The sequence below is a fragment of the Typopeltis vanoorti genome, chromosome 3, assembly GCF_054136105.1.
Source record: "Typopeltis vanoorti isolate ZY-2024b chromosome 3, IOZ_Tvanoo_1.0, whole genome shotgun sequence".
In the NCBI taxonomy this organism is placed as follows: Eukaryota; Metazoa; Arthropoda; class Arachnida; order Uropygi; family Thelyphonidae; genus Typopeltis; species Typopeltis vanoorti.
This window is the reverse complement of record NC_143551.1, coordinates 59,161,492-59,187,886: the sequence shown is the minus strand read 5'-3', so window position 1 is coordinate 59,187,886 and position 26,395 is coordinate 59,161,492. Positions and strand designations below refer to the sequence as shown.

Genomic DNA, 26,395 nt, shown 5'->3' with positions numbered 1-26,395 from the left:
AGGATAGTGTTCATTTTACAATTGTATTCGCTGGTATTAAGAACAACTGTGGCATTACCCTTATCCGCTCTGGTGATGACGATACTTTTTTCTTTGCGTAGTTTCTGGAGAGCCATGCGTTGGGCATATGATAAGTTACTTTTTGGAGGCGAAGAGTGAGCGAGGATGTTGGCTACCTCCGACAGTAGGCGACCGATCCCCTGTTCGACGTTAACCATTACATCGAGCATCGGCACTTCTTTTGGGGCGACGGCAAAATTACGGCCGAGGCCAAGGGCGCTGACGGCATCCTCGTTGAGTCTTTTGGAAGAGAGGTTAATTACTGTCTGAAGCAGTTGAATTTGTGGTTGTGGTTTGTCTTTAACCAGGTTGCTGTATTTCTTGACGTGTTTGTTTTTTATTTTTTGAAATTCTCTCTGTGCGGAAGTTTCTGAAATGTCAGAGAGAATCGACCAAAGTTCAGGGTTAAGAATGGTGGAGAGCTCTGTATGTAGGGAGCCAATGGCGGCGTTCGTCACTGCGAGGGCGGCACGAGTAGAGGCGATTTGCTTGCGTAGTAATGCTAGGCTGGCACGTTTATACATACGGAGTGCTTTTTTGGAATGGAAATTGGTCTCCATTTTAACGCATTTCGGTATCACTCTTGTATCCCGACATCTTTTTAAAAAGGCCAGCCTATTTAGTTGTCCAGATAGTCGTAGTTTGACTTACCATATTGCTTGGATTTACGTGCTAAATCTTCTCCATGGATGATTAGAATTCTTGTGTAGAGGCTTAAGTGCTGTGAGGACATTATGTTGGAGGTTTAATGGATTTTTTACAACACTCAGAAAGAATTAAATTAGACATCTTAGATCTCTTTTCCTTTGCCATCAACTCTGGGTATTTCTCTTGGAATATCTCATGGCCCAGACACGTTAGACTCCTTCCTCGGTCATCTCAATAGCCTACATCCAAGAATCCAGTTTACTATGGAAAAGGAAAAGAACAATTGTTTACCCTTCCTAGACACCTTAGTCACGCGCCTGCCCAATGATACACTTGCCTTCACTGTATACAGAAAACCCACACACACAGGTAGATACATTCACAAACTCTCCCACCACCACCCCTCACAACAATATGGCATTATTAAAACCCTTACCAAGAGAGCCCACAATCTTTGTTCCAGTGGAACCGCCCTCACTACTGAGCTTAACCACATACACAGAACTTTCCTCTCCAATGGCTACAGTGAACACAGTATCAAAAAAATAATCAATTCCTCCCCCATTCCCCGTCCCTCTCGTCAACAAGAATTTAAAAATGCCATCACCATACCCTACATCCGAGGCACTTCGGAAAAAATAGCCAAGATACTAAAAAAGTATAACCTACACACAGCATATAAGCCCTACCGCAAACTTGCTACCCTTATCCGTTCTACGAAAGATCAGCTCCCCCCTCTCTCTCTGCCTGGAGTTTACAAAGTACCCTGTTGCTGTAAGCTTGCGTACTTTGGACAGACAGGCAGATCAGCATCCATCCGCCTGGAGGAACACAAGTCGTACATCGTTAAACACAACTATGGCCATTCAGTCTTGGCTGACCATGTTTTGGACACCACCCACAGAGTATCATGGAAGAAAACCACCATGCTCCACCACAGCAAATTCAAGAAAGAGAGACTTTTCTTAGAAGCAGCAGCAGCTCTCAGAAACCAACCAAATCTTAACAAATACGGTTGCATTAAGCTTCCGAAGATTTGGGAAACACTCATCACCAGAGGTCCCACCTTACATTCCAGGCCACCTACTACCGCCCTTAGAGGGCGCTCCACCTAGATAGGACTTTAGTGTCACCCACGTGGTTGGGCTTAGTATTGTAAGTTTTTGTGTGCATGTTACATTAATTGTTTTTGTAATCCCCGTAGATGTCCTAGTGACTAGGACGAAATATAGGAGTATTAAATTCTAATTTAATTCTTTCTGAGTGTTGTAAAAAATCCATTAAACCTCCAACATAATGAAATAATGCGTTAACCACTGTTGCACAAAAGGTAGAGGACTTTTTTCCTCCTGGAAACTGGGGTTTTTCATCTTCCAGAATAGGCAAACCGATGAACATAGATTACAGCTTTTAGGGGATGCAGAGGAGTGATATGCCAGTTGCATTAATTCATTGTGATCCCTAATCAGGAACTCTAACTCATTCCAATGAGCCCTCTTGTTTACAGCCTGCACCAAGGCTATAAAAACAAGAGGGCTCACTGGAACGGGTGGAGTCCCTAATTAGGGATCATCTATTGTCAATTGTATCCTGAAGAAAGCAAATTTCATTTATCTTCTATGCATATAAGTTCAAGATGCACTGAATATGATTTGAACAATTTTTTTTTCTAGATATTTAATTCAATAAGCCACATTGTTTTCACCTGGACTAGCTGTCCAGGTGAAAATCTATCAAAACAGCTAGTCCAGGTGTAAACCTAGTTTTCGCTTTTAATGAGGTTGTGTCTTCTAATGATGTTCAGGTTTCAAGGAATAATTAGACTCAGCTACCAGTAATGAAAACAAAGTTTTGCTTACTGATATATATAGAATGACAACATGTCATTAACAAAGGCATAATGATTTTTATTTGTCTAATAGCCTTAAAATAAATAATCAGACTTGACATTTTGAATATTTTGAGAATAACAGCATATTACAGATTAAGGAAAGCAGCTTAGAACTGAAGGCAATAGTATATATTTGTTATTATTACATAATTAAAGACTCACTAATAATAATAATAAAAAAAAACATACCCAAGTAACATAATCAGTGGTAACAGGCAAAAAATATACTTTATCAGCTAGATCTGGCGAAGTCTGAACAGTTGCAATATTTGGATTTATTAATGTTGTTTTAATCTTTTCTTCTTTTAATGCTTTAATAGCCTGGAAAAAAAAAATTTTAACTCTTAGTTAATTGCTCACTCAGAGTGAATTGTTACACATGAAAGCAAACATTTATTAACACACTGACTGCCTATTGCAAAAAATTGCATTTATATTGCCAAGACAATACGAAATATCTTGTGGTTGGCGTCCAAATACAGACTGCCAGCTAAGAGTTCTCATAGTCAGTAATCAATGTGCTAAAAAGTAATACCAGCTAGCATCTTTTGATCAGATTACAAAAACAAATCATCATAAATAAGACCACAGCTGGATTGCTGTCTGCAGATAGTTACTATGGTTTAGAGGGAGATAGGTAGACAGCTAAAAAAAAAAAAGATCGAGCAGTAGATAACCAAGATGACATCTGTCCTTGTCTAAAAGCTGGTCAGTGTGGCTAATTAAGAAGAATGTGAGATCCAGGTTCTCGTGGAGAATGCGAGATCCATGGTGGGCTGACTGTTTGGAATGGTAACATCTAATCTACCATTAGATGTTGCTGTGTTTCTGGTGAATGTAGAGAAATTATAGCTATTTAATTTTTATTTAATTATCTACTTACATTTCAGTTCACTGAAATACTTTGGAAGTTCATGTGACAACTAGTGTAAAACTATCAAAACATTGACAACATCCAAAAACACTGCAGTATATCCATCACCCTTATCAAACTCTATAGATATGTTTAGATACTGCCTCATTTAAGCACTTTTTCAAAAATCCCATTGCACTGCTATCTTTCCTGTTCAGTAATTAATACCAAGGGACTAAAGATAGTATTCTTCTGAGTTGGTCAAAATTTCCAGCTTTGTAGTTCAAGATGTAACCTGTCCTAATTGGAACATCTATATGATTACTACTTTCCAGTAAAGAATGGCACAACTGCTGTAATCAAATTATGGCAAAACAGTCACAGCCTCAACTGAGATCCCCTTCTGATTCTGTGACCAAATCTAACACTTTGGCCTTAAGTTGCTTCTTTCATTTAAGGAAGTTGTCTTGTAACAACTGAGCAAATTCTTTCATTTTTATGGATTTTCTGTTACCCAATCAATGTCTGGATAACTTAACTCCCTTATAATAATTATCCTTTTTAGCACCTCACAGTAACTTGGTGATGCATTTCTTCAATCTTAGCAACACCCACCATATATTTCAACCTATTAGCCTCCACTTCAAACCAGATATTCACTACTACATGGGACATTATTGTGTGAAATCAGATGAGTGGACTTAAGTCATCTAATTTCATTAGTAATACCTACCATCTCTTCTGTCATTCCTAAAAATACTATACCTACATTCAATTCCAGTTAACATATCTGACTCTGAGAGCCAGGTCTCCCTAATGCCAACAATTTTAGGCCACAATATATTCAAAGCAACAAACTCAACCAATTTGTCTTTCTGGCATTACTAACTTCCGATCAATAATTTTCATCCAATTTCTGTCAAGACACCAATATTATTGTAAAATTATAGTACAACATTATTGATATTGTTGTACTATTATATTGAAGAGTCAATATGAATTGACTCTTCTTAGCACTCTGCCAGCTATAGTTCTCTGAACTGTGGGCAGACTATACATAATTTTATTATCCCCCCCCCCTCCAAAAAAAAAAAAAAGCATAGTTTTATTATTACGAAAATATAAAAATCAGAGTATAACATGTAGAAAAATTTATGAAGATCACTATACTGAATTTAACATTAAACAGGACCAAACCTGAGAGCCAGAATAATCAAATTCTCCAGCCTGACCAATAGACAGGCCACCAGAACCTAGGATTAAGACTTTCTTTGGTCTTTTGGTTGAAGATAAAAATACATCACTCACAGTTGTTTGACATCCCAAGTAAGACTGGATACGCTCTTTTACTGATGGTCTATAAGATTATAGAAAAGGAAATGCAAAAATTAACACATATATTTGAATCTTATAACAGGACTATTAATCTATTCATTATTAACCACACTTGAAATAAATGTGTATTTAATGCTTTATAAACTATAGAACAATTCTCATTTTTAAAAACAGTATTTTTTCATTTTTGTTTAAAAATGAGCAGCCCAGTGAAGCAGACTGTGCAAAAATTATAGTCAATGTTGTATCTAAAAGTCATCATCATCAAATTCCTGCCATGTACCCTCAAGGGGTGTACAGGATATGACAGTACTACATGAAAAAATTACATCATTACTAACTTCCTATCTACAATTTTCCTCCAAGTCAGTCTGTTACTTGTCAAGACTCCAACATTATCAGATCTTATATTTCTATCGTCTAAGGCACTTTGTACCGTATCAATCCACCTATATCTTGGTCTTCCTCTGGGTCGTTTTCCTGCCAACCTGGCAGAGAACACTTGTTTTGCTAATCTTTCCTCTCCCATTCTATTTAAGTGACCATACCACCTGAGATTAGCCCTGCAACATTCCTGGATTAGCCCTGCTAATCCAGGAATGTTGACAATGTCAAGCCCTGCTTGACATTGTCAACATTCCTGGATGTTGACAATGTCAAGTTCTTTCCTAATATCCTCGTTTTTAATATGATATTGCCATTGATGCCATCTGTTCACGCCTCTAATTTTTCTCAGGACTCTCATATCTGCGGTCTCTAATCTTTGGTCAAGTGTTTTACTTCTGACCCAGCTCTCAGATCCATAAGTTAAAACTGGTTTGAACACTGTCTTGTATACAGCTAATTTAGTGTTCCGACTAATTTCTCTCTTATTCTATATGAATTTATTCACTTGACTTCCCACCATACCAGCTTTGCTGATTCTGTTGTCTATTTCTATATTTAATTTACCATCTTCAGTAAAAATTGTGCCTAAGTAGCTGAAATGTTTTACTTGTTCCACAGGTTCTCCATTCACAACACAGTTGTGAATGGAGTTTAATATAGAACATTAAACTCTTTATAGAGTTTAATGTTTTTCTCCATAACAGCCAATTTTGAAAATGTAAACATATTTCTAGAGATCCAGGAATATTTTTCAATTTTTCATTAACCAAAAAGCACCTCCGTAGCGCAATTGGAAGAACGATATGTTGCGCCATTCAATTGGAAAAAGGCCTAAGTTCGATTCTCATCATGACGGAGGAATCTTCATATGAACTTTTTCAATCGAAGGCAAGTTAGCAGGGTTTTTTCTCCCGGAAACTCTGGTTTTTCATCCCCGCATACAGACAAATCAGCCCTTCAGAACACACGCAATTTACAAACAAAAAATACTAGCTGTGGTGGTAGGCAGTAGATGGCACTGATGTTGGAGATTGGTAGTAGAGGATCGACGTAGTGGCGGAGACTGCGAGTTGTACAATAGGTGTCCTCCCGCGATGAGTCTTCGGACTCCTTGGAGGTGTCCCGAATAATCATCATCATCATGCGTATCAAGAATTTAGGCCTAGCGTGGCCTGTTCCGGCCTTAGAAGTCATCGTTGAATCGTTTAAGAGGATATCCTGGTTTTCTTTTTCCTAATGGCTTGTTTTTGTAATCTGTTTTTATTCTTTGAACGTGTTCTATCCATTTGTTTATATTTTTTAATTTTTTCTATTACTGGTTCTTCGTTTAATTCTTTCATAATTTCTTCATTTCTTTTGTGACCAAATAGGGTATATTTTGCAGTTTTTCCTTATAAACTTCATTTCTGCTGTTATTAATCTTTTTCTTTTTGTTTTGTCTAGATTTCACTTCCATACATTGACTGGTAGGGCTAATGTATTGCATACTTTTAGTCTGGTTTGTTTTTGAACTAGGTTTGGTTTAAATATAGAGTTAATTACACCCGTTATTTTTAAATATTTTGCAATTTTTACGTTTATATCTTTTTCATATGTGATCATACATCCTAGGTAGTTAAATGAATTCACCTGTTCTAAGATCTTGTTATCTATTACTATTTTAGTTCTTGCTGGATCTTGTCCTTTAAAGGCCATAGTTTTTGATTTTTCTGTTGATATTATACCATAATCTTTGGATATCTCATTTAGATCTAAAATAGCTTTCTGTAAGTTATCTTCAGAATTTGTAATTATGTGGTTTTTGGCAAAAAGGAGAGTGTTTAAGTTCATTGTAGAAGAAAGTTTAATACCTTGATGTAAATTTTTCTTCCATTTAAATATTAAAAAGAGTTGCTGAGAGGGGACATCCCTGTCGGACCCCTTGGTTTATCTCTCGTATATGATAGCTCATGATTTAATCTTATTTGTATTTGATTATTTTCACATATACTTGTGATAGCTTTTAGGATATTATTTGGTATTTGTCTTTCTTTTAATATGTTTCTTTTAACTTTGTCAAATGCTTTTTCAAAGTCAATAAATGCAATATGTGTTTCTAAATTGTATTCTCTTCTTTTCTCTATTATGAATTTTCGGCAAAAGGCTGGGTCTATACATGATCGACCTTTACTAAATCCATTCTGTACTTCTAAAATAAAGTTTTCGGAATATTTCATTAGTCTGCTATATATTTTGTAACAGGAATTTAGTATACTGACACCTCTATAGTTTTTAGGGTCATCTCTATTACTTTTTTAAAGATAGGAATCACAATTGCTTTTTTCCATTCTATTGGGGGGATACCAGTTGAATAAATTTTATTTAAAAATAATAAGTCTTTCTTTGAGTCTTGTTCCTGCATATTTATATAGTTCTGAACCTAGCTTATCTTCTCCAGCTGATTTTCCATTTCTTGTTTCTTTCAGGCTGATTTTTAATTCTTCTTTAGTTATTTCCTTTTCGTTAATTGTTTGCCAGTTGTCTTTTTTAAAATATTTGTCTGTCCACAATTCTGTGTAGTAATTTAGAAATTCTTCTAATTTCAATTCGGTGTTTAATTTTGTTTTCTTTGGTATCTGATAATAAAACTGAAAGAGTGTAGATTACATTCCACAATTTAGGAACTTTATATAAGTCCTAAATTTCATCACATCCCAGAACTTCAACATAATATGATTTAACATACTGATGTTAGAAACCTTCACAGAATAGGAGTTTCTATACTATAAACTGTTGGTAATAGTAAGAACACAAGCCATAAATTAAAAAAAAAAAAAAAAAAAAACCAAGAAATTATATCCTTGGTTTCATCCTTTATCCAAGCGTAAGCAAACAAAGTTTGCACGTAAAGTTACTTCATCAGTGGGCTACTTGTATACAGAGGCTAATGATTTCACATCATTTGCTTTAGTATCCAATAATGCAACACCAATAGCCCATACCACAATGCATAGCATTATACAGGTAACCCTTGTATAACGTGGTACTTATACAATGCGGTTTTGATATAACGCAGTCTTACAAATTGTAGTAACCCTTGTTCAACGCAGTCTACAAATTGTAGAAACCCATTATCTTTTCATATATTTTTCACATGAGACTTAAAAATCAAATTTTATCTTCGTTAAATTTGCATCAGCCTGTACATATTTTCCATGTAGTTATAAGTGGCGAATTTATATTAGGGTAAATACCCATTAGCATGCATGTAGGCTAATGGGTATTTACCAATTTTCAACAATAAAGTGTTTATTGTTGAAAATTGTCTTCGTTTTCTGCCAGGAAAGTGCATTAAAAATCATAAGTGTGTTAATCTCAACTGAACACTTTATTTTCTGGTGAGTTACATACAATATGTAATGCTTTTTTTATGTAAAAATTTTATTTTTATAGTATTAGGCCACTTAGAGGGCTTTTGAATATGGTTGAAAACAAAATTAGTGAATTAATTGATGGGGAAACAGATTTAAATGAGGAAGAACAATTAATAGATGATGTCTAACCAAATAGTGGGGAAAGTTCTGCTGAAGATCCTGATTGTGATAAATCCGTTAAAGAATTCAGTTTAAAGAAATTAGCAGGATTGGAACTTGGCAAGAAAGTTAGGAAGTTATTTTACAGATAATGATCCCTCAATCGAGCACTCCAGAAAATTCACAAGACAATTGGATATTTGTTTAGCTCCGTATTATGAACTTAATAAAAAAATTGCAGCATAGTGATAAGCAAGGTCTTATTACTGACTTCTTGATAGCTAAACCAGCCAAAATATGCAATGAGAATTATACTAATGATGTCCAAGAGATTTCAAGTAATGATGACGATTAAAATATGCACTTTTATTTTGCCTAAAAACAGGGATCTTCAATGCATGGCATGCGGACCACCTGTGGCCCCCAGAGCGCTTTGCCTTGGCTGGCCAGCCATTTTGAAAAAATGGCTACTTAACATTAAAATGAGATTAAATAAAAAATAATTTCAATGAAGCCCGTGGGCCACTAAGCTATACTGTGGTATTTAGAATTGCAAGATGCTTTCCAGATTCACAAGGAACGCTGTGCATTTCATACTTTACATAAAATCCTATAAAAATAAATATTAAATAGACATGCTTCTTCAGCCATCTACCCAGTGCCAAGCAGTACTTGGGTGCTAATACTAACATTGCAGTTAGATGGCTGAAGCAGTAGTTCATTTGAGTGCACTGTCTAGTGCCTTTCAGATACATCTCAAAGGTTCTCGATAGTTTGTTATTTTCATATAAATACAAGAGGATCTCATCCATAGTCAGTCAGTCATGAACAGTGTGATATTCGTGAATAAGTGCAAGCAGGTTTGTCGTGTGAGCGATAGCCTATTGTGGTTTTATATTGCCCAACTTTTTTCATTAGTGCAATATGTCTCATATTCAGTGGATAATAACTGTTACACGGCCATTTTGGATCATTTTTTTGGGCTCACCTTCCATTGCTATGGCGTCTACGAGTAAAAAGCGTAAATCAAGCGATTCTTGTCGGATTTTTAATGAAAAGTGGACCAATTTGTACTTTTTTCTGTGCTGATTGACAATAAGCCAGTGTGTTTAATTTGTCGTAAATCAGTGTTAGTATCAAAAGAATACAACATAACGACAGCATGCATCCAATTTCGATCATCTTCAAGGGCAGCTTCGTATTGACAAAGTGAACCATCTCCAAATTGATTTAAAATGCGCAGGGTACGTTGAAAAGGCAGAGGGAAGTGAGCAAAGCGTGCGTCAAAGTAAGTTATGTAATAGCTAAAAAATCAAAAGCCTTCTTGGACGGAGAGTTTGTGAAAGTGTCTCATCGCTGCTGGTGATATTCTGTGCCCAAATAATAAGGAAGTGTTTAAAAAAATGAGTTTCTCTGGGGTAACTGTAGCAAGATGTGTTGAAGAACTTGCCTGACATTGAAGGAACTTGAAAAAAAAAACGGTTGTCCGAATTTACATCATATTCACTTGCTTTAGATGAGAGCACAGATGTGAAGGATACAGCACAACTGGCTATCTTTGTCCATGGCACTGATCAACAATTCAATGTGCCAGAAGAACTGCTAGCGCTCGTACCTATGAATGGAACAACGAATGGTACTGATATTCTTGAAGCCACCAAGAAAACGCTCCAGCGTTTCGACCTCAGCTTAACCAACCTCGAGGGTGTGATAACTGATGGTGCCCCTGCTGTGGTGGGAAAGAACGAAGGGTTTGTTGCACTGTTATGAAAAGAACGGGAACTAGAAGGAAACGATTTCATCCATTACCACTGTTTAATCCACCAGGAGAATTTGTGCTCAAAAACTATTGGATTTGAGAATGTCATGAAAGTTATTGTGACTGTCGTCAACATTCTTAGGGCAAGAGGATTGAATCATCATCAATTCCAAGAGTGCGAAGTGGATCACAGCGATGTGCATTGGTTGAGCAGAGGAAGGTTCTTAAAAGAGTCTGACTTAAAGAGCGAAATACAGCAGTTCATGCAAACCAAGGGGGAGACTGATTGCAGAATTTAACGATCCGAAGTGGGATGATAGACTTTGCCTTTGTAACTGACATCTCATTGCATATGAATGACCTAAATACATGGCTACAATCCAAAGATCAACTGGTGCACACTCTGATCACATCAAAACTTTTGTGGCCAAGCTCAAACTTTGGGAGGCACAACTCGCAAAAAAAGACAACTCATTTTCAGCTTCTCGGCGAGTCCAATTGTTCATCTCTGGATGAATATGCTACAAAATTAGCCATGTTGCAAAGTGAGTTCAAAGAGAGATTTAGTGATTTTCGTAACCAACAGTCTTCTTTAGATTTATTTTCAATGCCATTCAGTGTGAATGCTGCCAAAATGTCAGGCTCGGTACAAATGAAGCTGCTTGAACTCCAAAATAACTCTTTTTTGAGAGAAAAATGATTCAATGTGCCCTTGCTTACATTTTTACAAAGACTACATTTCTGAGGATGCATTCCCTATCTTCGCTGGCATGCTTTGAAGATGTGCACTTTGTTAGGAAACACATACTTATGTGAGAAGTTCTTATCCAGAATGAAGCATGTGAAGTCCAAGATTACGGGTCAGATTACGGGCCAACATCTCGAGAATACTCTGGGCATAGCGACTTCCAACACTGATGCCAACATCAACAAGCTGGTCAAGGAAAAACATTGCCAAATTGCCCATTGACATTGTAAAAAATGAATGTTTTCTTCATTAAATTATCTTTTTTTCACGTATTGATTGTATTTACTTATCTTTTTTTTCACGTATTGATTGTATTTACTTATCACGAACTCGACACTCTACGTATACTCTTAAAGCTGAGTTTATTTTTATAAGATTTTATGTCAAGTATCAAATGCACAGCGTTCCTTGTGAATCTGGAATGCATCTTACAATTCTAAATGCTGCAGTATAGCTCAGTGGCCCGCGGGCTTCAAAATTTTTAATGCAGCCTGCACTGTCTGAAAGGTTGAAGACCCGTGGCCTAAAATAATTATGCATTATGTGCAATGAAGTTTACGTACAATTTGTATTTTTATAAGTTTATATACTATGTATTTTGTTTCATGATTTATGTTTTCTTAACTTATATGACTTACCTGAATTAAATAAAAATATTTTTTGTTGGATGTCATTGTTTATATAATTGAAAAAAAAAAAAACGATTTTGGAACATAATTCTACTTTTTCTATGTGATCTATAATAAGGAGATTTATATAACGTGACATTTCTATGGAACCTAACATCTGTGTTATACAAGGGTTACTGTACATGCCCTCTATATACAAGTAGACCAGTTGTGAAGTGACTACTACATGTGCAAACTGTTTGCTTACACTTAGATAAAGGATGAAACCAAGAATATAATTTCTTGGCATCTTTAATTTACAGAACCAGGTGAAAAAACTTTCAGCAGCATAAGAGCTAATTCTCCTTCATTAACACATTCACACTGAGCCATGTCTTGTGTATGATGTGTCATACACAAGACATGGCTTTGTATCTGCATGATTTGTAGATACTTGTTTCATTCATTCAGTGAATCTCTACTTTGCAATGAGCAACATGGGTTTACTAAGGGAAGGCCTTGTTTTAGCAACTTGCTCACATTCTATAACATTGTTATCATAGAACTAGACAAGGGGAATGAATATACCATGACACTTGGATTTTGCTAAGACTTTTGACAGAATACAGCATGGAAGACTTATATAAATTGGAGAATATGGGTTTGGATTATAGAATATTAGCATAGATAAGAGTATGGCTAACTGACAGATACCAAAAAGTGGTATATGGGATGGGAGTCTACAAGATTTGTTTTGGTTTCAACTGAAACAAACACAATTAGTGATGTGCCCACCAATATATAAACAGGCATCATAAGACAAACTCTTGCATAAATACCCCATGATGAAGTATAGAACAAGGGTGATTTGTTCTGGCACAGCATGAATGTGTTAATATTTGTACATTCAGTTTAAAAAACATACCAATATTCATAACAAATGTGTATATATGGAGTACTTGCAAATACACACACACACACACACACACACACACACACACACACACACACACAGTACTTCTAACAGAAATCTGCTAAACTTAAAGGATTGATTCCTTACATTTTAAACAATACAGTTTATTATGTTGGATTTCAGAGGAACAGGGTGATAATTTTGCAGTTCAGCTACCACAGCACTACTATGTTTATGTACTATGACAAAGTTGCACAGGCTAATTCTCTGAGAACATGTAAACAGCAATGCATTCCATTTTAAGTCATTGAACTGAACACAGGCAAAAAGCTGGCTATGTCATTAAGCTTTGATTATGCTGCTATCCACTTCAGTTTTTGTAGTAGAACTCAAGAGTTGTTGCTGAGGATACCAATAGTGATTTTGTAATCATTATCCCTAAATGCCATATTTCTTATTTATGTACATTCACATATGTAAGAAACTAGATAATTTTGAGCTGTATGAAAATCATCAAATTCCTGATAGATACCCTCAAGGGGTGTAACAGGATATGATAGTACTACATGAAAAATTTACATCATTACTAACTTCCTATCTACAATTTTCCTCCAAATTAGTCTGTTAAATGTCAAGACTCCAATATTATCAGCTCTTATATTTCTGTCTTCTAAGGCACATTTTACCATATCAATCCACCTATATCTTGGTCTTCCTCTGGGTCTTTTTCTTGCCAACCTGGCAGAGAACACTTGTTTTGCTAATCTGTTCTGCTTAAGATTAGCTCTGCTAATGCATTCCTGGATGCTGACAATATCAAGTTCTTTCCTAATATCCTTGATTTTAATATGATATTGCCATTGATGCCATCTGTTCATGCCCCTAATCTTTCTCAAGACTCTCATATCTGCAGTCTAGTCTTTGGTCATGTGTTTTACTTATAACCCAGCTTTCAGATCCACAAGTTAAAATTGGTTTAAACACTGTCTTGTATACAGCTAATTTATGTGACATTAAAAGCCAAACTCAAAATAATATTGTTTGAGCAGTATAATGTGGTCTTGAATGTACTTAGCAAATATATATACACACACCCACCCTTAATTGTTCTAAAATGGCTGTCTGAAAAGCATTAAGTAAAAAATGGTTGGTTGATTGGTTATTTATTGGTGCAAGAGCAGCAAGGTTATACTGCATCATATATAGCAATAAACCAGGTAATAACAAATAAATAGATAAATAGCATCTTATAAAAAAATATTTCTAAAGTTGAATACTAACATATGACATTTCCTGATCAGAGATATCTATACAAATTGATTCTTTGCAAAACGTTAAAAACTTCATATAATTGTCCAAGCCTGACAAGATTTGTATGAGTGTATAAAAATTAAATTAGTAAAATTCTTCTTTGCTGTCTCGAGATATTAACAAGAATTGTTAATATCATAAGTGGGTCACCTGCCCTCACATAGATATGAATGTAAGATGACTAACCCAGCAAGAACAACTTTCCCTTGTGCTTCTACCAAACTGTAAATTTTTTTGTTAATGTCTCCTATGATGGTCACTGATTACTTTTATTAATTACCTTCTGTATAAGGAAGTAACAAACTGCATACAGAGAAAGTGCAAGCAAACCTAGCAGTTGTTTCTGCAGTCATTTCCCCTTCATTCCAACATGATCAGGAATCTAGCACAAACATCAATATTAATGGTCTTCATTTGATACAATATTTGCAAAATATAGAGCACTAGATGTGGAATATATGCAAGAGAAGAAATTCCATATAAAGACATCGGCAAGTTTGTATAAATCGCATTTCTGGACTTTTTTTTAATGTACGAGGGAGGATTATAGTTCTGATAAATATTTAGAACAAAAATGATATTAAAGCAACTAATATAACCACAAGAAAGAAGATATCTTAAACCTTTTAACCCTCATGTTTCATCAAATTGTAATAATTTGTCTTTTTCTTTTAGGATATATAAGAAGACATGTCAGAGGTTTGAAGAAATTCAAAGGCAAAGGTGCAGGCCATCATCAAGTTTTTTGTGCTTCAAGAAAAGTCCACAAATGAGATTCACCAAACTTTGTGTGTGAAACTTTAGTCCTCTAAAGTCTCTGTGCCCCAGCATATCCAACAGTTGCCAGATGGGTAGCCAAGTTTAAAACTGGGCATCCTGAGACAACAATTGTCCCTAGGTCAGGAAGACCTTCCATAGCAATCACACCTGAAAACATTGATGCAATGCATGCAATGATCCTCGATAGATGAATACCAGCTAAAAACATTGTAAAGACTCTGGGGATATCCAGAGAACAAGTTGAGGTCATTATTCGCCAACATCTGGACATGCAGCTCTCGGTGAAGTGGGTCACCAAATGTTTGAATGCCAAACAAAAGAGACTGTGTAGTGTCATCTTAAGGAATTTTGGGTCATTTTGAGAAATCAGGTGCAAATATTTTGGTTCATATTGTGACTGTTGATGAAACATAGCTTCATCACTATGACCCAGAGACTAATGAACAGTCAATGGAGTGGAGAGACAAAGTTCTCCATGATCAAAGAAGTTACAAACCCAAAAGTCAGCAGGGAAAGTTCTTGCCATTGTCTTTTGGAATATGGATGATGTAATCCTTACCAAGTACCTCAAAAAAGGCAAAACTGTTACAGCAGTAGTTTATTCAACAGCTCTGAAGGAGGTTCTGAAGGAAAAGTGCTGTGAGAAACTGAGCAGGGTGTGTGTTGATTTTGCAGGACAATGCACCTGCTCACACTGTTCATGAACCCCAGACAACATACAATTTGTGTTTTTAATGTCTGCGTCACCCACCCTATTTGCCAGACCTGGTCCCCAATCTGACTATTTCCTATTCTCAAATTTAAAGAAACACTTGAAAGAAACAAAATTTACCACACACAATGAAGTCATTTGCAGCTGAGGACTGGTTTGTGCAACAAGGGAAAGACTTTTTTTTCTCAGAGGATTGCAAATGATGCAGAAGTGTTACACGCTAACAAGTGCATAACACTTCATGGGAAATACGTAGAATAAGGTGTAAGTTACATGGTTATACTTCAATTCCTTCATGGTGATCATCACAACTTTTCAGCATACTCTCAAGTTGTATGGAATGCAGTTCAGCAGTAATAGTGGAATCTGACTAGAGATGCTGTCAGGAAAAACAGCACATCCAGCAGAGGTCCGAGATCTTGAACAATCACCTACAAACAAGTAATCAGAGTACTCTATGCATTAAACAGCTGCAAACAGCCTGATGGAGTGAGTCCCTTACTTAGCAACAGTGAGAGGCTGCATGATGGAGTACAAACCTCCCATGGGGGAATACTATCATGTTCAATTCAGGTAATGTCTACATTTAAGCTCAAGAACTTGTATAATTACTTTCATATGCATACCAATTGGGGTAAATAGCACTGCATTTGCATGTAGTATTGAATTTCTGAACAGAGAAAAAAAACACTAACCTATATAGGATACTTGGACTTTTTAAGGCATAGTTAAATGACAACTATTACTGTCACAGCAAGAGCAAGTTAATTTGCTGTGACAAAGGCTCTGAACAGGTGATATGCAAAATGCACTAATAGCTATTTATATACCCCCAACCATTGCAGGTTGTTTCTCTCTTGCAGAAGCATAGATTTGTGATCTACAATCTAATCCAGTTCTCAGGAAATAAGTGCACAATACAGGTGAAGCAAGGAACATTGATCAGCACCCCCATTCTAGTGTGCTGAAGATATTCAGTGCTCTCTTGCAATTAGGATTGTATTTTCAATCAAAACATATACAGAAGATTTTTTTTCCTGCTGAAACACAACCTATCTCTGAGATCATGAACATATTGATCAAGTGCTTGATGAAGTTGTCTATCAATGTCCCTAATGTTTTAAGAATGACAGAAAATCATCAACATACAGCTCACCACCTACTATAGGAGAAAGTTTTTTAGTGAAAGATCTTTTCCTAGCTTGAAAAGGTAATGACAAATTCTGCCATGAATCAGGAAACAACTCCTTAGTAAGCATTCTGTTGCACAGTAAGAGGAAGAGATCCAGGGAGATGTTTGATCATCTCACAATGAAGTCTCAGATGCTACAATGCATTCAAGAAGAAGCATTCTTTTCAGTTTCTCCTTAACGAACAGATGACCATACAGCTAACTGAAGAGATGAGTTAGCTGTATGGTCATCTGAGAAGTTTAGCCTCTGTTTCTCTTGCTGTTCCTTGAGGATATGAAATTCAAGCAAAGCATTCTCCTAAAGTGTGACTGCTTTGGGGTTCAGCAACTAAACATCCATTATTTTTCAGGGTAGATAAGTGGTGTAATTCTACATCGACTCTTTTCTAGATCTTATTCCATACCACTTGTACAGATTGCATAACTGATGGATGATGTACACTAGATCCAAACCTGCATTTGACTCTGATATCTAATGTAACATGCTTTGGTCCAAGCACATTTAAAAACCATCCATAAGATTTGATGTAGGATATTGCTGAAATATATCCCACAGAGTAATGTGTCAGAAAGTTGTGTAATATATGAGACAAGTCTGTTCTCTGTATATCTTATATCTCTGCTTATATATGTTTCTTCAACTTAACACTAGTTTTCTATTATTTCCCTTCTTTATTGTTCTACCTTAAGTATAATTTTTCTTGCCTGGGATCTCCAGATATTTATTTGATTGAAGACTGTGCCTCTGAAATTCCCCTATAGGCAAAAGAAAGTTTTATACCCTAGTAGATCAGTTAATCACTTATATCCTATTTTAGCCAGGTTTGCAGTCATGGCAAATTTTACTCATAAATCACTTCTAATCAGTGGGGTTCCGCTTTCAGGTACAAAATAGTGTTTTTTGGATTAGTGCATTGCAAAAAGATTGAACCAGACAACTATTTTTATCAACAATAACAAGTTTAATTTCTGATCAAATAATTATACATATCACATGAAATCACAAGATTCATTTATGAAAGGTAATTCTTAGTCTTTTTCAATCACTCAACTTGGTTTCTAATATATTCTTTCGCACTTAGACTTTCAAACAGCATACTTTATATTAAAACTATCAGGAAGTTATACACATAACATGAATTCGTTAGGTGCGCTTGACATTTCCAATTTAGTATCTATCAAAATATAACATACATGTATACAAATATCTCTCTCAGAATCTCATTCCTTTCAAGTACTTCATCATAATCTAGGCAATAATATTTATACAATCCACCTCATTGAGTTTCAAACATTCCAATGGTATGATACCAGGAACATACTCTATCATAAAATTCAATCATAAATATAATCAATTAAAAAAATTTCAATAGCTCAATATTTTCTCCCAGGGAAATTAACTAGCTCATGTTTCACTCATTAGCTATTTCACACTTTTATGAGACATGTTAACATTCTAAACACTGTCTCCTTAAACTAGACAATTTAGCAGTTCAATAGGAAATTCTTTCTTAAATCACAAACAAATTATGAATAAATAGACTAACATGGGTCTCTTCTTATCTTGCATGTGTCTTCCGTCCTTTTTCCCTTTCCGGCACTCGAGGGGTGGGGTGGGGGGGGATTCTCTCCTCAAAGTGTTATAGGGCACCGATGAATAGTCACGGCAGCTGACGGGATATAGGTAGGCTTTTCCGGCATCTTGAACTGCCTGGCAAAGGATCGCTGCGTAGGTCAAGTCATGTGCTTACTCGACGTCAGGACCAATACAGCAAGATTTCTCCTTAACTTATCACCTCTGGATATCTTCGGCTGTGACTGGAACGACAATCAGTGGACGGGCCTCTCCGTCTTCCCCACTGGAAATTATGACACTTCAGTCCTCGTTCTCTCGTGGATGGATCACTGATCATGAAAAAAGGAAGCCCTTCTCATCTTCGAACCAACCCTTTTATACACCAGAGTCCCTGCACCTTTGATTAAGTTTTTGGGATCCCTAGCGTCCCCGTGCGAGTCTTGCTAGTAGTTTGGAGAACCCTGTATTATGTTTCTCGAAAATTCGCCGACAATCTTACTTCCTCCCTTTACTCGCGCCACACCCTTTCAATATTGACCTTGAAGGTCACCTGTAATGGGTCTTGCAAATAATCTTCAAAAGACATGCCGAATTTCGGGCGATGCTCTTGGTTTCAATACTTTTACATCCTTTCTTAAACAATGAGCAAGTTAATTCCCTCTGGGCTTATTTTGCTCTTTATACAGATGGCTTTACATAGGTGGTTAAAATACACATTTTTAAAAAATATTCAGGTGAATTCCTATTGTAAAAAGTCAATGTTTTTAGATAATTTATTTTGGTAACATCGAATTTTTACAGTTGCTTATAAAAAATATGGGTAAAAAGAAAAAAATTAAAAACTATAAACATAAATGGATGAACACATTCAAAGAATGAAAACAGAAAGATTACCAAAACAAGCTTTAAACTGCAAACCATTAAGGAAAAGAAAACCAGGACGTCCTCTCTTAAAAGATTCAATGATGACTTCTAAGGGTGGGACAGGCCACTCTAGGCTTAATCCTTGATAGACATGATGATGACTAATATAAGATTATCATGGTTGGTCCACGTTAACTTGGAACCACATAAATGGAACACATTGCAACAAAAAAATCCCAATGAGAGGCAGATGGCTAAAGCTTCCTGAATAGTGTTAATGTGGATGCGCTGGAAAGGGATATGGTTGCCCAGAAGGATGATAACTCCTCCATGAGCAAGGTTTTATGAATAACAGAAATGTTACAGTAGATCCTCAAATTGTGTTTTAATATCTCCTACAGACAGAAGCACGTGTATCTCAGCAAAAAGACCATGATATCATACATATCATGGTCTTTTTGCAGAATCTACAACAGTTTCACTATAAAAATTTTCTCTCTTCCTTTGTAGACTTATCTGATTTCTCAAACAATGAGGACTTACTTTTTTCTGGCTTTTGTTTTTTTTGATTTTGATAAGTATAAAAAGGCCAGTACCCATACAACCCTTCCCTCTGGAAAAATGTTTAATACATCATCTTTATGCTTACATTAGATTCAGTGAACAAAGTAGTATCAATATTTTTTTCTACAGATGTATCTGGTAATTTTTTTTTATATAGTACTGCTTTGCAAGTTTTTAACAAATGGGTTCTCATTTAATGGGATAATTTGTTTCAGGAGGAAGACCATACCTTGTGCAATTAGTACATTCCAAAGAGAAGCACTATCATAAAGCTCACCTGTGTTCAAAATATGAGATGAAGGCTACATCTTTAGATTGCTAGTGCTTTTGATATTTTATTAACTGTCACCTTCTCACTATACAGGGACTTTCGGACAAGGATGTTTGGTGGGGACTTTCCTTCTTGAAACTTGATATGGGATGTTCTGGTCAGACATTTGCATCTTTTTTTTCACCAGTCCACTTTTGGCATATTCAGAAATGTCCCTTCAAAGTTGATACGTTTAGTTTTCTTCGCAGAGCAAGAATTATCACACTCTTTACTACCACACCAAACAATATGTGGCAGATATCACAACTAGCAGTCTGAGAATGATATTCCTGACATTTAAATTATTTTTAAATTAGAGATACTGAAAATGCTGCTAAACTTTTTTGAATAAAGAATAGTAACATTTTCCTATTACCTTTTGCCTGTGGCACAGATGATGAAAAACAATGGTATATTTATACATGTGTCAGACTTCTGTTTCTTATTTCTGTTATCAAATGATGTATATCAATGGTATCTGCAATTGATTGGGTACCTGGGAAAGCTCCTGAAAAATTTCAAAATAAAGGATGCATGCATCTACCAACTATGGAGAGAAAAAAAAATGAATGTTCACTCCAGCAAGCAATAAACACACCTAGGAAATGGCATGGCAGGGTTATGTTAGACATTACAACAGCAAGAATTTGGCCTTGTCACTGAATTATGGGTAAACTAGCTGAAGGACACTGGATGGGCCATCCAGGATCCCCTATGATAATGCTGAGGAAGAGGCCAAATCATTGAAAGACTGCTAGAACCCTTATTGCCTATCAATGGTATCTGCAATTAGTAGGATACTTGGGAAGAAGGATCCTGAAAATTTTGAAAATAAAAGATGCATACTCCCACCAACCATGGATCACATGGCAAAAAATCTCACATTGGATTCCACTAATAAGGCAAAAGAGCAAACATAACTGAAGAGAAATAAAGCAAAGAACATAAGAAAAGTATAGAAGAGGAAGAATGAAGAGGGCCATTACCATAACTGGGATGTCCTCTTAACCATGAACAGGAGTCTGATATGCAAGGACTAAGAGTATTTACATCTCTATCATCATTTTCAAGAAGCACAGCACTTTGAAAAGGAAAATAAGAAACTTTTGTCAGTGAGTGATCACAGATCCTGCAGATTGGTGAGAATACACCCAAATAAATACTGATTTGTGCAGTCACACTTGCATTCATTAAAGATTCAACTTAATGGAGTAAAATTCAACTGTTTTGTAGCAGTTCATGTTATGCTTCTTTTAATGGTAAGAATGTGAAAAATTAATATTGATTTACTTATCTACTGATATCTCTCTCATGTTACACTTACATTTTCAGAGCACAAAACAGTTTGTCACAGTACACAAACAGCAACAATTAGTTAATAGTAGGAACAGTTTAAAATTGCAGTGGATAACACAGAGAACTAAAGTCTTAATTGGTGTCATCATCTATTGTTGGATGAAGAGAGTTTTAACAAGTATTAATTTGATCTAAAAATGACTATGTCCAGATTTTTAGTAAACTGATACAGCCACACTTTAATAGATTCCCTAGAAGTTTAGGGAATCTATTAAAGCTGTTTCCAAAAATAATCTGATTTATAAATAGCACTTTTTTTCTTCTAATACTGTATGAAGGGGTATCCAACTCATGGTCTGCTAATCCCAACTTGCCATAACGATGATGTGAATGCATTTTTTTTATGTTCTCCGAGGAGGATGTCAACAGAGTAAGCCAGGTCACATGTACAGGGCACTTCATATACTCCTGGACATGATAAAAAGTTTATTATCCTTAGATGAATGAATAAGGGTTGCCAATTTGATATATTATTCAAAAGTAGTGAGGAGTTTATTATTAAAAACTCTGGATATCTTTTGGAATCAGAAAGATCTTTAAAGCATTCTCCAAACCTCAACAAGTATGGCTGTATCAAGTTACCAAAAATCTGGGAGCAGTAATTTTAAGATCAAATTAATACTTGTTAAACTCTAGGACACCAATTAAGACTTTAGTTCTGTGTCATCCATTACATTTTCACACAGTATGTGAAAAACTAGTAGGCTGTTCACATATTGCGTGAAAATGTTTTGTGCTCTGAAGATGCTGGGTATAACATCAGTGAAATATCAGCAAATAAATATTAATTTATTCTCTTATTATTCTTGTGCTATGATTTAAAACCATTAGGAAAAAACTCAGATAAAATGCAAGTTATGGACTTATTGAATATATAGATGGTATAATTTCCACAAGTGTCTCACTAGGAGAGACCTCCGTAAAATGAGCTGCTGACCTTTTGTTCTCCTTTATGAATTCAAAAAGTGGACACCATGATGTGGACACCACATATAACATGATCAATCATTCAGAGAGCTATAGAAGCAGTATTACAAAGCACAGAGATGGGCAGCCAAGTAGAATGCAGATGTTTTGACCATGTCATCAAATTCCTGATATGTACCCACAAGTGGTGTATAGGATATTATGATAATACTACGTTGACCGAGTTTACATTATTGCTAGCTTCCTTCAACAATTTTTTTTCCAAATTAATGCTATCTGTTTCATCTCAAATATTGTTAGATCTTTTGTTTCAGTCTTCTAAAACATCAATATACTTCCACCTAAATCTGTTTTCCTACACCCAAATTAATTCACCAAGATCTTTTTACTGTCAAACAGCTGTTCTGCTAACCTTTCAGCTCCCAATCTGTTTATGGGACCATATAATATCTCAGATTAACTTTACTAGCCAATTCTTAAATGATAGCATCAAGTTCATTTTTAATATGTGTTACTGATGCCATCCATTCAGTCTAATGTGTCAGCTCTCACATCTGTGCTCTAGTCATTGATCAATTCTAATTTGTAGCAAAGCTCTCAAATCCATAAATTGGTTTGAATACCGTCTTGTATAAGGCTAGCTTGGTGTTTTTGCTAATTTCACTCTTATTTCACATAAATTTAGCTGGCCGAGTGGTTAGCGTATCTGCTTTCCAGCCAAAAGGCTGCAGATCCAAATCCCACCATGAGCACAGATGTTTGTACTGCCTGTGAAAATAATAGTGGTGGTGGGTGGTAGATGGTATTGGTGATGATGGCAGTTACAGTTCGTTGTAGTTGTTGGAGACAGAGTGGCTTATTATTACATGACACTCCGGAGGTGTCATGTAATGATAATTTATTACCAGCAACCCCACCAGTTGTGCTCTTCTATATCTATTTCCAAATTTTAATTCCCATCTTCACTAAAATTTGGACCTAAATGGCTGAAAAAACATCTTGTTATATAGGCCACTGTTGAGAATAGTTTCTTTTCTTGTTTTGTTTCTAAAGAAACAAACTGTTACAGTGGTAATTAAGTCCAGAATATGTTATCCACATATATTTATAAATGTTATCTGCATAAGGTAAACAGCCAAGCTGAATATTTCTGATCCTGATAATCAGGTGTAATGATACTTGCCCTCATAATCTCCGATTCAACAAATAATTTTTTTTTTTTTTTATACTTCAATGAATTTTCTAACTGCTGACATTACAACTTAAGTGGAGACCTATGTGTTGCTCACTCTCTCGAGCCTCTGTACCTCAGTTAGTTTAAACTAAGCCCCTATGGTTGCAAAGAGCTGGACTCAAATCCTGTCCAGGATGTGAAGAACATTTATCAGGAATTTCAACCTAAGATGATTTAGCCAATCTTCTACACAATTGGGGAGGGTGGGGAAGGGTTATCCTCCCAGAGATTCAGGTTTTTTTTCATCTGTCAAAACAGAGAAACTGGCCATAAGAACACATGCAATTAACAGACATAATACACTCACAGCATGAGCTGCTTTTGCTATAAATCCAAATAACCTAACCACCCTCTCTCTCTACTATATATATGTTCATATTTTTTTTATACTATGTTCATATCAATGACTGACTATCTAATCTTGCCCTCATGTTAAGATAAATTACTCCTCCTTACTCACAAACCAACATACTACAACTACAGTAATCTACAGTTTATCTGCCCTTCAAAATAACAATCCTTCAATTAAATAAGGCATGTATCTCAACCAGCTTATGATAGAGCACCATGTAATTGTACTTAAATTATTTGATCCTTCAATTATTAGAATGGAAAACTGCCTACAAATTGTAGTCAGATAAATGACAGATTACTGTAACAATTTTTTTTTTTAATCTAGTCCAGATTACTGTAACAATTTTCTTTTTTTAATCTAGTCCAGCAAGCTATTAAATTTTATTCCATTAACAAATCCAATTGAAATGGCCAGAACATTCATTTATACTGCTAACTGACCATGTTTACTAACAGCGTTTAAATTTTTAGCTCAAAAATTTTTAAATTTCATAATCACTTTAGATATATGCTCATGTAGTTACTAAAACTAAATACATGGGTGTATATATTTATGCTTGTATTTGGTTTTCTCCCTCCATAATGTGTTCTAATCTCACATTATTTTTCAACTGAATATTGAATACTGCACCTCAATCTTCAAAATTAGCCAGGTATTCAATTCATTACTCTATTTTAAAAATTTTAAATTAATTCTTTAATCTTCAGCCTACAAAGATAAAGAGTGGAAGTGCCATTACTATAAAGCTTAGTTGTTTTCGTTTTGTTGAGAACTAGGCAAACTTGTTTTCCAGAATATTCAATACAATTAACATAAAGCAACTATGCATTTTTTTTAGTATTTTGATTGTCATTTACCAAATCTGATTTTCTAAAGGGTAATTAAAACACTTACCCTTCATGGCCCATCCTGTGACCATTTATAGAATCAATAAATATATCGAACAAAAATTCCAAATCTTCAGGTCCAGCTCTATGTTCTGGATGAAACTGGACACTAAAAAATAAATAAAGTTTAGAAAAACAATTATATTTTGAATTGTTATTCTTTAAATATTGAATAAATTTCCTGTTATCATTTTAGCTAAAGTAACACAAACAACTTATCATAAAACTTCATCACCAGTTTTCTCCAACATTTTTAAATAATTATTCTTTCAATTCTTATTTAGTCTGATCTATACCTTTTCTCTTAGTTGCTATCATAGCTGCAACAAACTATATCATTCTTACACTTGAAATTTTATGCTATCATTTTTGCCTCAAATGCCTGTTGTAATATTTTTCAGAATTAAGATGAACAGAAATGCTTAATGAAAAAAAAAAACTACAGTTCTCTTCCAAGGAAGTTAATAAAATTATCCTTGCTAAAATGGTCATCATTCATTATGAGGATCTCCCCTCGATGAGTCTTGACAGACTTTATGTTCTTAGGAAGGACCTCTCACGATGAGTCTTTCGACTCCATGGAGGCCTGAATAACAATAATAATTCTACACTCTGTTCAAAATTAATACCCATAGCAGCTATCCAACTCATGTTTGAGTTGTGCTAAAGCAGTCCCAGACAAAAAAATTCAGCCAGTAGCAAGCAATTAACACACGACCTCCAGGCTCATTCTCAGCCAACAAAAACTGTAATCTCTTTCTCAGCACACAATTCCAAATCTGAATGGGCAAACTAGAGAAAATTCACCTCTTGTACAAATGGTGGTCATGCTTTCTGGTCTCCTATAAAAGATACTGAGCATAATTTCTGCAGCTCCTCTTTAGTACTGCTGTGACAAGACAGGAGATTAGATATATCTTCAGGTAATCTTTCTCAAGAAAAAATAATCAAAATAACCTAGATACAAATCCTCTCATCCTGATATCTCCCTGAACTGTACTCAAAAGGCCTTGATAAGATCACAAGTGGATTATTGTGCATTTGGTCTCCTGGGTTTCAAAGGGATAAAGAAGCTGTGGAAAAGGTGCAAAGAAGAGTTACAAAGATACATCCAAAATTATAGGATTTAGATTACGAGGACAGATTGAGAGCATGTGAATAACAAACTCTGGTTAACAGGAGAAAGAGGGGTGACATGATAGAGGTATATAAACTTTTGAACTGGTGTTATAGGATATCGTCTGATGAAATTTTTCATCATATGGAAGGTATGGAGAACATGAGTGGTATCAAAAAAGTTTGTTCAGAGTCAAGAAAGGGGTAAGAGCTAGGTTTTTCTCTCACAGAGCAATGAGTGAAATAGTTTTCCTTTAGGGGTAGCAAGTGCATCTAGTGTAAATGAATTTAACAGAAGGTATGACAGTTGGTTTATGTGATTTATAGCCTCCCTCAATAAGTCCTTGACTCCCTTGAGGTCGCAGATAAAAATAATAATAAAAAGCTGCATACCAGAACTTATACTCTCATAACCAGCTGGTACTCATCCCAATATATAGGATCAAATCCATTCGGAAGGAAAAATGGACTTCTATAAGAGGGATGGCCTACAGTTG

General features: G+C 35.5%; 1 protein-coding gene across 1 annotated transcript in view; it reads right to left on the bottom strand.

Moving 5' to 3' along the window:
- Positions 1 to 26,395, bottom strand: part of r (carbamoyl-phosphate synthetase 2, aspartate transcarbamylase, and dihydroorotase rudimentary) — a 489,668-nt gene that overhangs the window by 336,268 nt on the left and 127,005 nt on the right. Inside the window, exons 9-11 of the mRNA XM_090390424.1 lie at positions 24,790 to 24,891; positions 4,650 to 4,809; positions 2,789 to 2,920 (exon numbers count right to left, since the gene is read on the bottom strand). Of these exons, the coding sequence (XP_090246550.1) occupies positions 2,789 to 2,920; positions 4,650 to 4,809; positions 24,790 to 24,891 (394 nt within the window). The remainder of the gene's footprint in view (positions 1 to 2,788; positions 2,921 to 4,649; positions 4,810 to 24,789; positions 24,892 to 26,395) is intronic.